This window comes from Mirounga leonina, unplaced genomic scaffold (assembly GCF_011800145.1).
Source record: "Mirounga leonina isolate KUSES-001 unplaced genomic scaffold, KU_Mleo_1.0 Mir_175, whole genome shotgun sequence".
Lineage (NCBI taxonomy): Eukaryota > Metazoa > Chordata > Mammalia > Carnivora > Phocidae > Mirounga > Mirounga leonina.
Window position 1 is genome coordinate 21,503,875 of NW_023270453.1, and position 17,496 is coordinate 21,521,370.

Here is a 17,496-nt window from a genome sequence, read left to right on the forward strand (position 1 = left end):
GTCTGCCGCCCGCGCCGCCCGCCGCACCACTGGCCTCGCGGGCCTGCGCTGCGGCCGGGGGCGCGCCCATGAAGATGGAGCCGGGCCGGCCGGCCTCCCCGGCGGGCGGCCCGCGCCCCGACCCAGAGCCCGGCGGGCCCGACCGGCCGGGGGCCGCCCCAGCCCCGCGCCGGGCGCTCGGCCCACCGGAGTCCGCGGCCTGCGCCGATGCCGGGGCGGACCTGAGCGCCGGACGATCCCCGGGGCCGGACGGGCGCCCCGAGAGCGCCTGGGCGCTTGCCCCGGGCCCGGGCGTGTCTTACCTCCTACCGGACCAGGCCGCCTGCCGGGACCCCGACCCCGACCGGCAGCTGCCAGAACTCGGCCCGCTTCTTTCCTGGACTGAAGAGCCAGAGGATTACGGACCGCCGGTTTGCCCGGAGAGCGCCTCTCTCCGCGTGCAGGGTTTCAGGCACAGCCAGCACGTGAGGGGCGAGGTCGACTTCTTCCCTGGCTTCCCCTCGCCCGCGGTGGGCGAACTGACGCTGGACGTGGGTCCCGAGGACCCGGACCGGCCCTCGGACTTCAGCCAGACCTGCCCCCTAACGAGCGAGCCCGCAGCGTGTGCGGAGGACGGCCCCCGCCTTCGAGCCGTGTTCGACGCCCTGGGCGGCGATGGGGACGGCTTCGTTCGCATCGAGGATTTCGTCCAGTTCGCCACGGCCTACGGGGCAGAGCAGGTAACGGGGCGAGCGCTCCCGGGCCCTGCCGTCCGTCAGGTCGGGGAGTGCACGCTTTCTTCCCTTGTGTCCTCAGCTCGGGCTCAATCTCGCTGACGTTCCTTTCCCTCGTCGAGGGAGCTTCTATTCCCGAGACTTACTTTATCTCCTTGCCCCCCTGCCCCCAACCGCGTCCTCCGGAGCCACACAAGCTGGATTTTTCCCAAACGGGGATGAGCTCCTGGCGATACGCTCCTGGCGTGGGGACCTGCCCCCAGGCTGCTTGGTAAAAGGGCCCCCTGAATGAAGACGTGCCCAGCGACTCCCCCAGCTGAGGGCCCAGGGCTGCTTGGCTGAAGTCATTCGGTCCTTCCCACCGCAGAGGCCAGACTGCGCCTGGTCGCTGAACGTCATGCTAATCCACACACACCTATTTTGAGCACACTTTACTGTGTGTGGTTGGTATATGTCCTGCCTAGGTTCATCTTTTAATGTTTGGGAGACCGTGAACGCTGAAAGTTTTCGCTTCTAACCTTGTGTGCAGAAGGGAAGGGGAATGAGCCGGAGAGCAGGGTGAGGGTACAGACTGAAGCAGAGCTCCATCAGGGCCAGCTCCTCTCCTGTCCGAGAGTGAGGCGTGTAGACAGGTGATGAGAAGGCACAGTGCCGTGTGTCGGAGGTTGCACCCCACCCCCGGGAGAAGGGGGGCCTCAAGATTTGTCCTTGGCCTGTATTTCAGCACTTAGGCAAGTTTACCTGGAGAGAGACACCATCACGCTTTGTGTTCTGCTGATAACCCGGGAGACATCACAGGTTACTGGTGTTCACTTTTAAATATTTTACTGAAGAGTAGAAAGTCCCTAAAATGCTGATTTGCAAGTTTTTATATTTTATTGATTTCTCACCTTGCAGATATTTGTTAAGTGGGTGTTCAAGTGCCCAGTGTGTTTAAGCCTAGAGGTCTTGGGGCACCTTGGTGGCTCAGTTGTTAAGTGTCTGCCTTCGCTCAGGTCATTTTCCCAGGGTCCTGAGATCGAGCCCCACATCGGGCTCCCTGCTCCGTGGGAAGCCTGCTTCTCCCTCTCCCACTCCCCCTTCCTTGTGTTCCCTCTCGCTGTCTCTCTCTCTCTCTCAAAAATTAAATAAAATCTTTAAAAAAAAAAAGCCTAGCGGTCTTTAAGAAAAGAGGTAAAATTGATCCCTTGCTATTTAGGGTGTCAGTTAAAACATGTGGAAACCTTTATAAGGGATCCATGTATCCCCCTGAGTATCCACAGTGTCCCTCTAGCTGTTAGTGTAAAGATCTGGGTCCTCCTGATCACGGCTCCTTGTGCTGAGTTGTCAGCCCGGGAAGATGTGCATGTCTCTGTGGGCATCCTGAATGTTGGGATCAGCGTACTGCTTGTATTTTAGCTCTGTGTCGGAAGACATTGCTGCGACGGGTCTCCCACCTCTTAGTCTAATGGGCACAGAGATATATGACTGACAGTGTCCATATGGGCAGCGCGGATTGTGATTGCTGGTCCAGTTTCTTTTCCTGCTTTTCCTTTGTGCCGCTGGGCTAGAGAGCACCCCTCCTTTTTTTTTTTTTTAACTAGTGCCTAGACCCTTCCTCATTACAGCAGTCAGAGGTGTTAGGGAAATACTACATTTCTTCTTTATCATAATCTGACTCTGAGAGAGTACTCTGTGGCTTATATGAAGCTCACGAATGTTTTCTCTGGATCATCACCTTTTTCTGAGGCCCTGGTAGGCAGGTGGTTTTATCTTACTCTACAGGTAAGGAACTGGAAGCCCAGGAAGGCTGAATAATTTTCACAAGCCCTCACAGATTGTCAGTGCTCTAGCAGGGATGCGCTCATAACCTTTAGGTGGCTCTCAGCTTACTAGATTTGGTCACTAAAAATATTTCCACAAATTTCATGTTACTGACTTCCATAAAATCCTTTTCATTTGAGAAACACCTTTTGTAACTGTCCTTATTGATCACAGTGGGAAAAATTTTGGGTGCTATTTGGGGCTGAGCTTTCTTGTAATCACAAAGTAGAAATGAGTCAAAATTCTTTGCTCTGAAAGCTCCTGGTGGAATTTTAAGATTTTATTTATTTATTGTAGGGAGAGAGAGAGTGCGCGTGCTAGAGAGCAAGCTCTCACGAAATGAGGGGGTGGGCAAGGGAGGGCAGGGGGTCCAGTGGAGCTCCATTCTGGGACCCTGAGATCATGATGTGAGCTGAAACCTGAGCCACCCAAGTGCCCTTCTCCTGGTGGAATTTTAAATTTGGGGGCAAAGCCTGGATGACTTGGGGTTTGGTGGCATGGACGTGTGTAGGCAGATCTGTGGCATTGCATCCCTCCTGTCTGCTGACCCAGACTGTGCTGGAAGTAGTGCTGGGTGTGGTCGTCGTAGTACCTGGACTTGGACAAGCTTCCTGGGATGGTGGAGGAGAGCTCTTGTTTTGAAGCGGATAATTTACAGAGTAATGAAAGGTTGATTTTTGTGCCTGTATAAGCTTTGCTAGCCTTTATTATGACTCAGGAGTACTTTTTCCAGGTCTGATGTCAGAACGCATTATAGAGGAGCAAAGAGAAAAAGTATTTTCTGATAGTGAAGTAGTTTATTTATTTATTTATTATTCTGTAAATATTTTTTATTTATTCATTTGAGACAGAGAGATACAGAGAGAGAGAGAGAGAGAGCATGAGCTGGGGGAGAGGCAGAGGGAGAAGGAGAAGCAGACTCCCCGCTGAGCAGGGAGCCCGACGCGGGGCTTGATCCCAGGATCCTGGGATCATGACCCGAGCCGAAGGCAGATGCTTAACCATCTGAGCCACCCAGGCGCCCCTAGTTTATTTATTTTTAAAGATTTTATTTATTTGAGAGGGAGACAGAACACAGGAGCAGGGGGAGGGGCAGAGGGAGAGGGAGAAGCAGACTCCCCGTTGAGCACAGAGCCCTTTACCACCACCTGGATCCCAGGAACTACCCTCGCTGCCACCCCCCCAGGTCATGACCTGAGCCAAAGTTAGAGGCTTAACTGACTGAGCCGCCCAGGTGCCCTGATAGTGAAGTAGTTTAAAGAAAACTGAAGAATTCCACCTCGTGATGAGTATTTTTATTTGTTTTTTGGGTTTTTTTTTTAAAGATTTTATTTATTTATTTGACAGAGAGAGAGCACAAGTAGGCAGAGTGGCAGGCAGAGGGAGAGGGAGAAGCAGGCTCTCCACTGAGCAGGGAGCCGGATGTGGGGCTCTATCCCAGGACGCCAGGATCATGACCTGAGCCGAAGGCAGATGCTTAACCGACTGAGCCACCCAGGTGCCCCGTGATGAGTATTTTTAAACTTAAAAAAAAATTTTTTTTTAATTAAAGATTTTATTTATTTATTTGTCATAGAGAGAGAGTGCACGCACGAGCACAAGCAGGATGAGCAGCAGGCAGAGAGAGAAGCAGGCTCCCCGCTGAGCAGGGAGCCCGATGCGGGTCTCAATCCCAGGATCCCGGGATCACTACCTAAGCCGAAGGCAGCCACCTAACCGACTGAGCCACCCAGGCGCCCCTGTTTTTAAACTAAAATGACTGCCTACTGTGCTCTCTCTATATATCAAATAAGTAAATAAAATCTTTTGAAAAGATAGTTGTTAAGCATCTGTCTTCAGCCCAGGTCATGATCCCGGGGTCCTGGGATTGAGCCCCGTATCGGGCTCCCTGCTCAGCAGGGAGCCTGCTTCTCCCTCCCTCTGCCTGCCTCTCTGCCTACTGTGCTCTCTCTATATATCAAATAAATAGATAAAATCTTTAAATTTTTAAAATGAAAAGTCCTGAACATATACAGAAATAGAGGGAGTAGTTTAGTGAAACCCCCATCCCAAACCGCTGCTCAGTTTCAGCAGTCTTGGTTCGTCTGTGGAGCCCCACTTTCACGCTGTGTAGGAAGTGCATGCCTGACATCACGTCTCATCCATATGTATTTCAGTACGTATCTCTAAAAGATAAGGGTTCTTCTTTAAACATGCGTGATTTTTCAAAAACCCTAGGAAGAGATAAGGTGGATAACAGCAATAAGGACCATAAGTTTCTGTACTTTCCACTTTGAGATTTCAAAATATTGCATGCATGAGACTCTTACGCTGGTCACATTACTGTCCTTGATGATAGCAACTAGATTATTCTTGATTATTGTCAAATACTCGAAGGTAGCATGTTGAGTAATCTGTTTATGAAGGAAGCATTTTAAATTATTGAAGCTGATTATCTGAATTTTTCATGGCAGCAGCTCGTACTTAGAATACAGATGGCTTTTCTGTCCCTCTTTCTTTAGCAGTGTCATGGTGTGTTTGGCTCTCCTTACATCATCTGGTGGTAGATCAGGTGTGGTGTAACATAACACAGGGCTGGCAAGGAGAAAAAGGACTGCAGTGGAGTTTTCTGCTTCTATCTTACTGAAACAGGAATTCGTAGTCCTGTATACCCAGCGCTAGTTGTCAAGATGGAATAGGTTACTTTTAAGTCCTCGACCGTTTCTGAAGATTCTTCCTCTATATGACCCCTTCATACTGAGAGTGATGTAGGAAAGAATGTTAGGGTTCGAAGCCAACGGCCAAGAAGGAATTCTTGAGTCCTTTGGTGCAAAAAGGTGGTTTTATTAAAGTATGGGGACAGGACCCAGGGGCAGGAAGAGCCTCACCGGGGTCATGAGGAGTGGCCCATTGTATACTTTAAAGTTGGGAGGGGGTTAGGGACAGTGTAAGTCTCTAAGGCATTTGGAAGCAAGGTTTCCAGCACCTTGAGGGGGCTAGCTATTGTTGGGTAAAGGTCATTTATTAATGTCTAATAAAACCTTAGTCATGAGACCCTTCAGATGTATTATCGGTGGGCCATATGCTTGGGGGATGATTGCCAACATGTATCTTGGGGGGGTGGGTAGAGATAAAGGAAGTTTCCAAAGGAATTCTTACATGTTAAAGTAGACTTACAGGGTCTTGGGGGTGGGGTGGGTATCAGGCTAGGATTGCCTTTTGCCCTTAGCAAAGTGTCAACATCGAGGCAGTTGAGTCCCTAGAGGAATGTCACTCTGCCTGTTTCAAGGACTTGTCCGTGGGCTGCAGGTAGTTAAGGAAATTTAATAATTTTTCTTCTGCCTGTGTTTCCCACATCAAGAGAGCTGATGCTTTTGTAGCTATGACCAACTCATCCTAAAACAGAATTTGTAAATTCTAAGACTATTGTAAGAAAGGATTGATTTCTTTTGGCTTTATTTTTCAAAGGAATTAATTATAATTGTAAAGATTATCTCCACATTTTATGGTTACACATATGTAAGTGTTTACATTTTAATAGTCACTGATCCTTTCCAGAGAACCTACACATTGAAATGCTGAATGCCCTTCAGTGACCTTGTAGGCATTGTCCTCTTCAGTGCTTGTTTAAGTAGGCTGCTGAGGGAAGTGTTGATGCTCAGGTCTCCCTGCTTCTCATTCCCACACCCCTGCTGGTGAGCAGTTGGAAGTTCCTAGGGGCATGTGGCTGCACCTTTCAGTTGCTTCAGTGTCCTTCCCAGTTTCTCTCCTAGCCTTGAATTTGAGTGTGAGTGTATCTGTGCGTGAGAGAGAATGAGCACAGATGTGGGAGCTAGTGTGGGGTGTGTATGCACAGCTCTGGGTCTGTGTGTTGGATGAATTGCTAAAAGGCAGATGACATTCCTTTCTGTGCTTGGATCACAGGCAACTTTGTTAGTGTCTTAAAATTGCTTTTTTCATATTATAAAAGTAACACATGCTTATTAAAAAATTTGAAAAGGCAGAGTGATATGAAACATAAAACAAAAAAATGACCAATAATCCCACTATTCTGAGAAAAACACCTTTCCCATTTTAGTGCATCTCCTTCCAGACTTTTTTGTACACATACACACAGTTTTGTGTATAATTGAGATTACTGAATAGAAGCTAAATTACATTTATAGATGTTCATTATTTAAAAAAATGAAACTGAATTATATCAGTAAGCAAAATAAGAGAAATAAAAATCAGGGACCCCTGAGTGGCTCAGTTGGTTAAGCGTCTACCTTTGGCTCAGGTCATGATCCCAGGGTCCTGGGATCGAGTCCTGCATCGGGCTTGCTCCTCAGCAGGTAGTCTGCTTCTCCCTCTGACTGTCGCTCCCCCTGCTTGTGCTCTCTCTCTCTCTCTCTGAGACAAATAAATAAATAAAATCTTAAAAAAAAAAGAAATAAAAATCACCTATAATCTCACCTCCCAGAAATAACTACTAAGTATTTAAAATGTAAATTAAAATATATGTAATAAGTGCATCATTGCACAAAAATGGTACAATTCCCATGTCTGTTTTTTTTTTTTTTTTTAAGATTTTATTTATTTGACAGAGAGAGACACAGCGAGAAAAGGAACACAAGCAGGGGGAGTGGGAGAGGGAGAAGCAGGCTTCCTGCGGAGCAGGGAGCCTGATGCAGGGCTCAATCCCAGGACGCTGGGATCATGACCTGAGCCGAAGGCAGACGCTTAACGACTGAGCCGCCCAGGCGCCCCCCATGTCTGTTGTTCTGAACCCACTTTTTGACCTGTTTTTTGAAATTAAAGATCTCTGATACCAGTTGTCTAAAGGAATCCTAAGGTTTGCTTGTTTCCAGGAAGATTCAGAATTGTTAGGGATTATTCCAGCATAGGATCTGACATAGAGGAAGAATTTAATTCCATGTAGACCACCCAGACAAGGTTGTCAAGGGCACCAGGCTGATGAATTGCTTACCTTATTCTGAAAACAGGGTGTAAACATTAGTTATAATTGAAATATCAGACGAAAGAGTTTGTCCACTGAAGACTGTTGTGTAGCCCTTAAAAGTGATAATTACAAAGTCTTGGAAGTACCTTAGATTAGTGCTTCTATTGCAAATGAATAGAGTGGTGTGTAGACCACTGTTATAACTATGTAAAAATTACTCACGTGTAAGAGTCTTGAAGGAAACACTAGAAATTAGTTTTAGTTGTGTGTGTGTGTATGTGTGTACACATGTGTGTATTGGGAAGGTATATTTGTAGTGTCTGTGTCTCTGTCAAATAAAATCTTAGAAAAAAAGATGCTTGACTGTGTCACCGAGGTGCGCCTATTTATTTTTATTTTTAAAGATTTTATTTATTTATTTGGCAAAGAGAGACACAGAGAGAGAGGGAACACAAGCAGGGGGAGTGGGAGAGGGAGAAGCTGGCTTCCCACTGAGCAAGGAGCCCGATGTGGGGCTCCATCCCAGGACCCTAGGATCATGACCCGAGCCGAAGGCAGACGCTGGACAACTGAGCCACCCAGGTGCCCATAGTTTTATTTTTTAAAAGATTTTTTTGTAAGATTTTATTTATTTATTTGACAGAGAGCACAAGCAGGGGGAACGGCAGGCAGAGCGAGAGGGAGAGGGAGAAGCAGGCTTCCCGCTGAGCAGGGAGCCTGATGTGGGACTCAATCCCAGGACCCTGGGATCATGACCTGAGCCGAAGGCAGATGCTTAAGTGACTGAGCCACCAAGGTGTGCCCCTTTTTAAAAATCTTTTTTTTTTAAAGATTTTATTTATTTATTTATTTGAGAGAGAGAGAATGAGAGACAGAGAGCATGAGAGGCAGGAGGGTCAGAGGGAGAAGCAGACTCCCTGCTGAGCCGGGAGCCCGATGCGGGACTCGATCCTGGGACTCCAGGATCATGACCTGAGCCGAAGGCAGTCGCTTAACCAACTGAGCCACCCAGGCGCCCTAAAAATATTTTTAAAATTTTATTTTAGAGAGAAAGAGTGCATGCAGGTGCCAGGGGGGTGGGGGGAGGCAGAAGGAGAGGGAGAGGCAGAGAATCTTAAGCAGATTCCCCACCCAGTGTGAGGCTGGATTCCACAACCCTGAGACCACAACCTGAGCCAAAACCAAGAGTTGGATGCTCAACCAACTGAGCCACCCAGGCGTCCCTAAAGATTTTATTTTTAAGTATTCTCTAAACCCAAATTGGGGTTCAAACTTATCACCCTGAGATCAAGAGTCACATGCTCTACTGACTGAGCCAGCCAGGAGCCCCTGATTAATCATATTTTTAAAGTTAAATGGTAATTTTAATTTTACTAATAGAGTGAGCCATAATAAAAGGAAATAAAAGTCCACATTGACTAGAGAGATGAGCAGTTCCTTTGAAAACCTACTAAAGTACATTTTGAAAAGTCAAGCTAGCGAGAATATTTTTCTACCTTGAAACACAGATGAGGGGTGGTAGATAGCTATGAATTTTGGGTGAGGTCTGAGCAGAGGTAGCCAGTTTCCTGGTTCTCCTCAGAGCACTGATAATGTTTATGGGTTATGTGTGGAATCCGGTCCCTGGTCTTCCTGATTGTATCAGTGCAGGGACCTCAGATTTTCATGTAGAAGATGTGGGAGGGCATAGCCAGCCTAACACCCTCTTATTGAGGGGCTCTCAATAAGATTTTTTATTTTCTTTCTTTCTTTCTTTTTTTTTTTAAAGATTTTATTTATTTATTTGACGGAGAGAGAGAGAGCACAAGTAGGCAGAGTGGCAGGCAGAGGGAGAGGGAGAAGCAGGCTCTCCGCCGAGCAGGGAGCCGGACGCGGGGCTCGATCCCAGGACCTCAGGATCACGACCCGAGCCAAAGGCAGCCGCTTAACCAACTGAGCCACCCAGGCGCCCCAAGATTTTTTATTTTCTATTTTTTATTTTTAGTTTTACTTATTTATTTTTTTTTGAGAGAGAGAGTGTGAGTGGGGAGGGGTAGAGGGAGAGTGAGAGAGAGAGAATCCTAAGGCAGGCTCCATGCCCAGTGCGGAGCCGGAAGTGGGGCTCAATCTCAAGACCCTGAGATAATGACCTGAGCCGAAATCAAGAGTTGGACGCTTAACCAACTGAGCCACCCAGGCACCCCTCAATAAGATTTTTTAAAAACCTGAGGGGCGCCTGGGTGGCTCACTTGGTTAAGCATTTGCCTTCAGCTCAGGTCAATTCCAGGGTTTTGGGATTGAGCCCCAAGTTGGGTTCCCTGCTTAGCGAGGCCTCTGCATCTCCCTCTCCCTCTGCCCTTCTCCCCTGCTGGTGCTCTCTGACTCTCAAATAAATAAATAAATAAATAAATAAATAAGAATAACAAAAAATAAAAAACACAGGAGTCACAGATAATGATTCAAAAACTCTTAAAAATCAAAGGGAAGGGGCGCCTGGTTGGCTCAGTCAGTTGGGCGTCTGCCTTCGACTCAGGTCATGATCCCAGGGCCCTGGGATTGGGCCCCACATCAGGCTCCCTGCTCAGCAGAGAGCCTGCTTCTCCCTCTCTGCTGCACCCCATGCTTGTGCTCTCTCTCTGTCAAATAAATAAAATCTTAAAAAAAAAAAAAAGAAAAATCGAAGGGAAAAAGACAAAAACCTGGTAGAAAAATGGATAAAAAATATGAAGACATCCCACAGGAAAAGATACATAAATGGCCACTAAACATGTGAAAATATGCTCACCCTCATTCCTAATGAGAAAGATAAATGCAAATTAAAATCACTTAGACACATTTCTCACTCATCATGTTTGCAAAAATGTGAAAGCTTGAACACATTCTGTTGGTGAGGCTGTTGGGAAACAGGCACGCTCTCAGATTGCTGGTGAGGGTGCAGAGTGGTACAGTCCTTATTATCAAGGGGAACTTTGACTTAACTGTCCTCCTCCTAGTGATTTACCCTGAGGATGTACCTCCACAAGTAAAAAATACCAGATACACGAGGTATTCATTGCAGCATTATCTGTGAATAAAATATGGAAACAATGTAAATGTTCATCCAGGAAGAGTGAGGTCTGTTCCCCTAAGAGGGTGCAGCTGCAGAGATAAAGGGGGAAGGCTCATGTATACTGGCAGGGAGTGATTTCCAAGATGCAGTAAGTGGAAAGCATACAAGTTAGTATGCAAAATTCGTGGTAAGAAAGAATAGGTGCTGTGTGATCCCTCTGCTAGGAGGCTCCTAGAGGAGTCAAACCCTAGGGTTGGAAAGGAGAATGGAGCTGCGGGGAAGAGCTGGAGGGGAGTTAGCATTTAATGGGGAGAGTTTCAGTTGGGGCAGTTGGAAAAGTCCCAGAGATGGATGATGGCAATGGCTATACAACACTGTGAATGTACTTAATGCACAAGATACGGTTGTATTCTTAAAAATGGTTGATTTATCACAATTTAAACAAGAAAAAGAAAAGAGGGATCTGAGGTGCAGAACCCTAAGGATAGACTTCAGCTCAAATGAAGAGGAATTGACAAGTAGAATTAAGAAACCACACCTCATGGAGCACCTGGGTGGTTCCATTGGTTAAGCATCTGACTCTTTTTTTTTTATTATTATTTTATTTTATTATGTTATGTTAATCACCATACATCATTAATTTTTGATGTAGTGTTCGTTGATTCATCGTTTGCATATAACACCCAGTGCTCCTTTCAGTACATGCCCTCTTTAATACCCATCACCAGGCTAACCCATCCCCCCACCCCCCTCCCCTGTAGAACCCTCAAGCATCTGACCCTTGATTTCTGCTCAGGTCATGATCTCAGGGTTGTGAGATTGAGCCCTGGGTCAGGCTCCATGCTCAGTGTAGACTCTGCTTGGATTCTCTCTCTCCTTCTGCCCCTTCCCCTGCTGGCTCTCCCTCTCTCTCTCTCAAAGCAATAAATCTTAAAAAAGGAAAAAAAGAAAGTAACCACACCTCAGAGCGCCTGGCTGGCTCAGTCAGAAGAGTGTGCAACTCTTGATCTCAGGGTCATGAGTTTGAGCCCCATATTGGGTGTAGAGATTACTATAAATAAAAAAAGAAAGAAAGAAAGAAACTACACCTCATGACCCCCAGACCAGGCCTTTTCTCCTCACCTGTCCTCCTGGTTTGATATTCAAGATCCTCAGCCCATCTGAAGTTTTTATATTCACAGGCTCCAGGACAGGGCTGGGCTAGCAGGATCTGGCTGTAAGGAGTTGAGGGTTAGAGAGGGAGGAAAGAAAGAATGCAAAATTAGAAAGAAGAGGAAATAAAATGTATATGTTTGTTTCTTCTTGCAAAAAGAAACACAGGAAGGGTAGACAAGGAACTAATTTAAATAATTTACCAAGTGGGTGGGGACAGGGTTTAAGGTATATGGATGGGACTGAAACTTGTCTGAGTCTGCCTTTTTATATAGCTTTGACTTTTTTTTTTTAAGATTTTATTTATTAGAGAGAGAGAGTGCACACGAGAAGGGGGAGGGTCATAGGGAGAAGCAGACTCCCCCCTGAGCAGGGAGCCTGATGCAAGGCTTGATCCTGGGATCCTGGGACTCTGGGATCATGACCTCAGCTGAAGGCAGACGCTTAACTCATGGAGCCACTCAGATGCCCTTATATCCTTGACTTTTGAGTCATCCAAATATTCTACATACTCAAAAACAAATTAAGATAACAATGATAGAAAATCAAATTGAATTCAAGTAGAAACAAATGAACCTGGAAGTATATCGAATTAATAACATAATCATATAGGAAAGATTAATTCAAGTCCCATGAACACAGTACTCTGTATACCTTTAGTGGGTTATATTCAAAAGAAAAAAAGAGCTACAAAGAAACTTACTATAAAGTAGGTTAGTTGATAGATCAACGCAGTAGTTTGAAATCACTTTGGGTGTGTGTCGGATAGAGCAAATGAGTATACTGGTGCTGGGAATCAGGCTTCTCCAGGAGAAAGGAGATAAAAATACGGTATGGAAAAGGTGAGGGAGAACCCTGTTCTCTTGGAATTTAAACTGAGGGTATCAGTAGGAAGACATGATTTAAAAAATAATCTAGCTCTGTCCTCAGAAAGGGTCTAGGAGCAGTGACATCCCAGTAGCAGTGGGTATTCCTAGCCCCCAGATCATGGTTGCAAACACCATTTCCCACTGAAGGAACCAGGGATCCTCAGAGAAATGCCTTATTTCAGGTTTAAGGCGGGCAAAATTTAATGTGAGCCTGGATTAATCTTGTACCAGAAAGTAAGGAAGTGTTCAAAAATTGATGGGGACATGTCAAAAATGGAGCAGCTTGAATGGGTTCCCAGTGGGCAAATCTGGGACATTTGGAGCGTCAAAAAAGAGTAATGATGATAAAGGGTACATTGAATTTAAAAAGTGTATGGCACACAGTGAGTAAAAACCAGTCCTAGTGACACCCCAAAGGAGGTGCGTGGTTCCTTACAGACAAATGCCCTTCAAAGTAGAAAGTGACAGATTTAGAGATCCGTGGGTGGTTGCTTTCTGAATTGGTGTTTTGTGATGACCAAGGTAATTATTGATTCAAGTGAGGATCATCAGTGGTTGTTAAAAACCATGGTGTAAACATTTGAGGGGGAGGGGATGCAGGGACCACACATTCCGAAGTGTCATTCCACAGGTGATTGATCCAAATGGAAGAAGAGAGCTTTACACTGGAGAAATTTGTCTGATTCTGCCTTGACCAGGTCTGGTCAAACTCTGACTTCCCAGTAATGGAGATGACGTGCCTCTTGATGGGATGCAGTGGGACGGTCAACATTCTTGCCAAAAGTGTTTAACCTGAGTCAAATAATGAGAAGTAACCAGACAACCCAGACTGTAGGGCCTCGACAGTTGCCTGGACACTTGAAAATATGTCATAAGAAGGGTTGGGGACCCTTCCCGACTGAGGACATGAACGAATTGTGACAACTAATGCCTGGTTCTCAATTAAAAGGTAGCAAGACAACTGTGAAGGCCATTGTTGGGGTAAGTGGGGAAATTTGAAGATAGATGATTACTTGATATCAGTGGTGTCAATGGTTTTGGGTAGGAAATAGATGCTGGAGGTTTAGGGAGGTGTCATGATGTCTGAAGCTTATTTATTTATTTATTTTTAAAGATCTTATTTTTTTTTTTTTTAAAGATTTTATTTATTTATTTGACAGAGAGAGATATAGCCAGAGCAGGAACACAAGCAGGGGGAGTGGGAGAGGGAGAAGCAGGCTTCCTGCCTAGCAGGGAGCCCGATGCGGGGCTCGATCCCAGGACCCTGGGATCATGACCTGAGCCGAAGGCAGACGATTAACGACTGAGCCACCCAGGCGCCCCTAAAGATCTTATTTTTAAGTGATCTCTGTACGCATTGTGGGGCTTGAACTTACGACCCTGAGATTTGAGAGTTGCACGCTCTACCGACTGAGCTGGCCAGGCGCCCCTCCGCAGCTTAGTTTTTTTTTTTTTTTTTTTTAAAGATTTTATTTATTTTTTAGAGAGCGAGCGAGAGAGAAACAGCATGAGAGGGGAGAGGGTCAGAGGGAGAAGCAGGCTCCCCGCTGAGCCGGGAGCCCGATGTGGGACTCGATCCCAGGACCCTGGGATCATGACCTGAGCCACCCAGGTGCCCCTCCGCAGCTTAGTTTTAATAGTTCCACAAAAAAAGTGCATGTGTGTAGAAAGAGATAGGAAGCAGATGCGGAAGGACTTTGGTAATTGGTGCATGTAGAGGAGGGTTATCAGATGTTCTTTGTGTTCTTTAAACTTTACAGTGGGTTCAACATACTTTAAAATGAAAAGAGAGAATACAATATGGGAAGTTCATTGATGGTAACCTGTACTTCGTCTTGTAGTGTATGTTAGATTGTGTGGCTTTTATCGATCTTAACAATAATCAGAAACCAAAACCCTTGTTCTCACATAAGTAACAGGAATGTTCCACATGGACGCAGGTTCACTGGTTAGTAACTCAATACCCAGGGCAGTGCTTGTTGATTCATAGATGGCACAGGGTTCGAGATTACCCTTCCCTTTGACACGGGGGTTGAAATGGGAAGTTAAGAATAGCTATATATGGCCCAGAAATGGACCCTCAACTCTATGGTCAACTAATTTACGACAAAGTAGGAAAGAATGTCCAATGGAAAAAAGACAGTCTTTTCAACAAATGGTTTTGGGAAAATTGGACAGCAACATGCAGAAGAATGAAACTGGACCATTTCCTTACACCACACACAGAAGTAGACTCAAAATGGATGAAAGACCTAAATGTGAGACAGGAATCCATTAAAATCCTTGAGGAGAACACAGGCAGGAACCTCTTCGACCTCAGCCGCGGCAACTTCTTCCTAGAAACATCGCCAAAGGCAAAGGAAGCAAGGGCAAAAATGAACTAATAGGACTTCATCAAGATAAAAAGCTTCTGCACAGCAAAGGAAACAGTCAGCAAAACCAAAAGACAACCAACAGAACGGGAGAAGATATTTGCAAATGACATACCAGATAAAGGGCTAGTATCCAAAATCTATAAAGAACTTACCAAACTCAACACCCAAAGAACAAATAATCCAATCAAGAAATGGGCAGAAAACATGAACAGGGTCGCCTGGGTGGCTCAGTTGTTAAGTGTCTGCCTTCGGCTCAGGTCATGATCCCAGGGTCCGGGGATCGAGCCCCGCATTGGGCTCCCTGCTCGGCAGGAAGCCTGTTTCTCCCTGCTTGTGTTCCCTCTCTCGCTGTGTCTCTCTCTGTTAAATAAATAAATAAAATCTTTAAAAAAGAAAAAAAAGAAAACATGAATAGACATTTCTGCAAAGAAGACATCCAAATGGCCAACAGACACATGAAAAAGTGCTCAACATCACTCAGCATCAGGGAAATCCAAAGCAAAACCACAAGGAGATACCACCTCACACCTGTCAGAATGGTTAAAATTAACAAGTCAGGAAACGACAGATGTTGGCGAGGATGCAGGGAAAAGGGAACCCTCCTACACTGTTGGTGGGAATGCAAGCTGGTGTAGCCACTCTGGAAAACAGTATGGAGGTTCCTCAAAAAGTTGAAAATAGAGCTTCCCTATGACCCAGCAATTGCACTACTGGGTGTTTACCCCAAAGATACAAATGTAGTGATCCGAAGGGGCACGTGCAGCCCGATGTTTATAGCAGCAATGTCCACAATAGCCAAACTATGGAAAGAGCCCAGATGTCCATCAACAGATAAATGGATAAAGAAGATGTGGTGTATATATATACAATGGAATATTATGCAGCCATCAAAAAATGAAATATTGCCATTTGCAACGACATGGAGGTAACTAGAGCGTTTTAGGCTAAGAGAAATAAATCAATCAGAAGGACAATTATATGATCTCACTGATACGCGAAATTTAAGAAACAGGGCAGAGGGTCTTAGGGGAAGAGAGGAAAAAAATGAAGCACAATGAAAGCAGGGAGACAAACTGTAAGAGACTCTTAATCTCAGGAAACAAACTGAGGGGTGCTGGAGAGGGGAGGGAGGTGGGAGGGATGGGGTGGCTGGGTGATGGACATTGGGGAGGGTATGTGTTGTGGTGAGTGCTGTGTATTGTGTAAGACTGATGGATCACAGACCTGTACCACTGAAACAAATAATACATTATATGTTAATTAAAAAAAGGAATAGCTATATATGAAGCCATATTCTTATTTATCAAGGGATGTAAGTATCTTGTTTTAGTGTATAGATTCTCTCAAAAGGAAATTGAGAAAGAGCTCTCTTTTCCCTTCCCTATTGACAGTATTCAAATGGATAAATAAATGTTTGAATAAATGTGAAGGGAGCTTAGGAATACTTAGGGTGCCTAAAAATTAATTTCCTGTTTGTGACTGGACCTGTTACCACTGCCAGTGAGGTAGGAAGCATGTCCATATGGTTAAATGTGTACTGTGACCTTTTAGTGATGATTAGTCCTTGTGAGCTTGTTGGGTCACTGGTTTGTAAATTGAGACACTGCACACTGTTAAATGTTGTTGAGACCCATAAAGAGCTTCTGTTTATGTGAGTTTTATCTATTGATCTTGACTCTCTTAAGAAAGTGAAGCTAAAAGAAATCTGAAATATGTTTTTATTTGGATCGATTAAAAATAATCCCTTACATGTTAACATTAATGACATTTTTTATGAAAGATACTAGTTTCTAAAATAGTGAGAAGAGTGGCATTGTTTTACATTTTTGCAAGTCTCTTAAATGTCTGACTTGATCGAAGAGAACTGGATTCTTACATCTATTTCTGCGAGCAATCTGTTGTGTCATGTAGCCTGTGGAAAACTCTGCTCTGCATTCATGAGAGTGAGATGAAAGAAAGCAAAGAATGTCTTGGAGTGTCATGAACCTCGTTTGATCTTGCTGAGCACCCGGGACATCAGGGTCCCCAGGACCCCTGACCACTGGTTGAGAACAGGTATTTTAACTGCTGAAGTGTCCACCTTGTCGCCTGATCTCACATGCTTGCACACATCAGAATCACCTGGAGATCCTGTTAAAGCTGACTGCTGGGCCCACCATGTAGTTTGTCTTGTCTGAGTGGGGTCTGCTAAGAACTGTGTTTCTTACCTGTTCCTGGTAATGCTGTTACTCCTGGTCCTGCGGTCTCAGCCAGAGAGCTGCTATTCTCCTTTTTTTTTTTTTTAAAGATTTTATTTATTTGAGAGGGAGAGTGAAAGAGAGCGAGAGAGCATAGGGGGGAGGGGCAGAGGGAGAAGCAAACTCCCCGCTGAGCAGAGAGCCCATGCAGGGCTGGATCCTGGGACTCCAGGATCATGACCTGAGCCGAAGGCAGACGCTTCACCAACTGAGCCACCTGGGTGCCTGAGAGCTGCTATTCTTGAGAGTTTTGAAAAAGGCCCATCTCAACATCTCAACATCACTCTCCCTCGCTCTGCTGTGTTTATTCTGACATTAATTTCACAAATGCTTACTTGGGGCTGCCTGTACGGGACCCTCAGGAGGCCTCAGGGCTGCCCTCTGTCCTCACTGCTGTC

At 45.5% G+C, this 17,496-nt stretch overlaps 1 protein-coding gene across 2 annotated transcripts in view; it reads left to right on the forward strand.

Moving 5' to 3' along the window:
* Nucleotides 1-53: 53 nt before the first annotated feature.
* Nucleotides 54-17,496, forward strand: part of RAB11FIP3 (RAB11 family interacting protein 3) — an 84,338-nt gene continuing 66,895 nt past the window's right edge. For both annotated transcript variants that reach the window (XM_035021811.1, XM_035021812.1), the window contains exon 1: nt 54-719. In XM_035021811.1, coding sequence (XP_034877702.1) covers nt 69-719 — 651 coding nt within the window. In that variant the 5' untranslated portion in view covers nt 54-68. The remainder of the gene's footprint in view (nt 720-17,496) is intronic.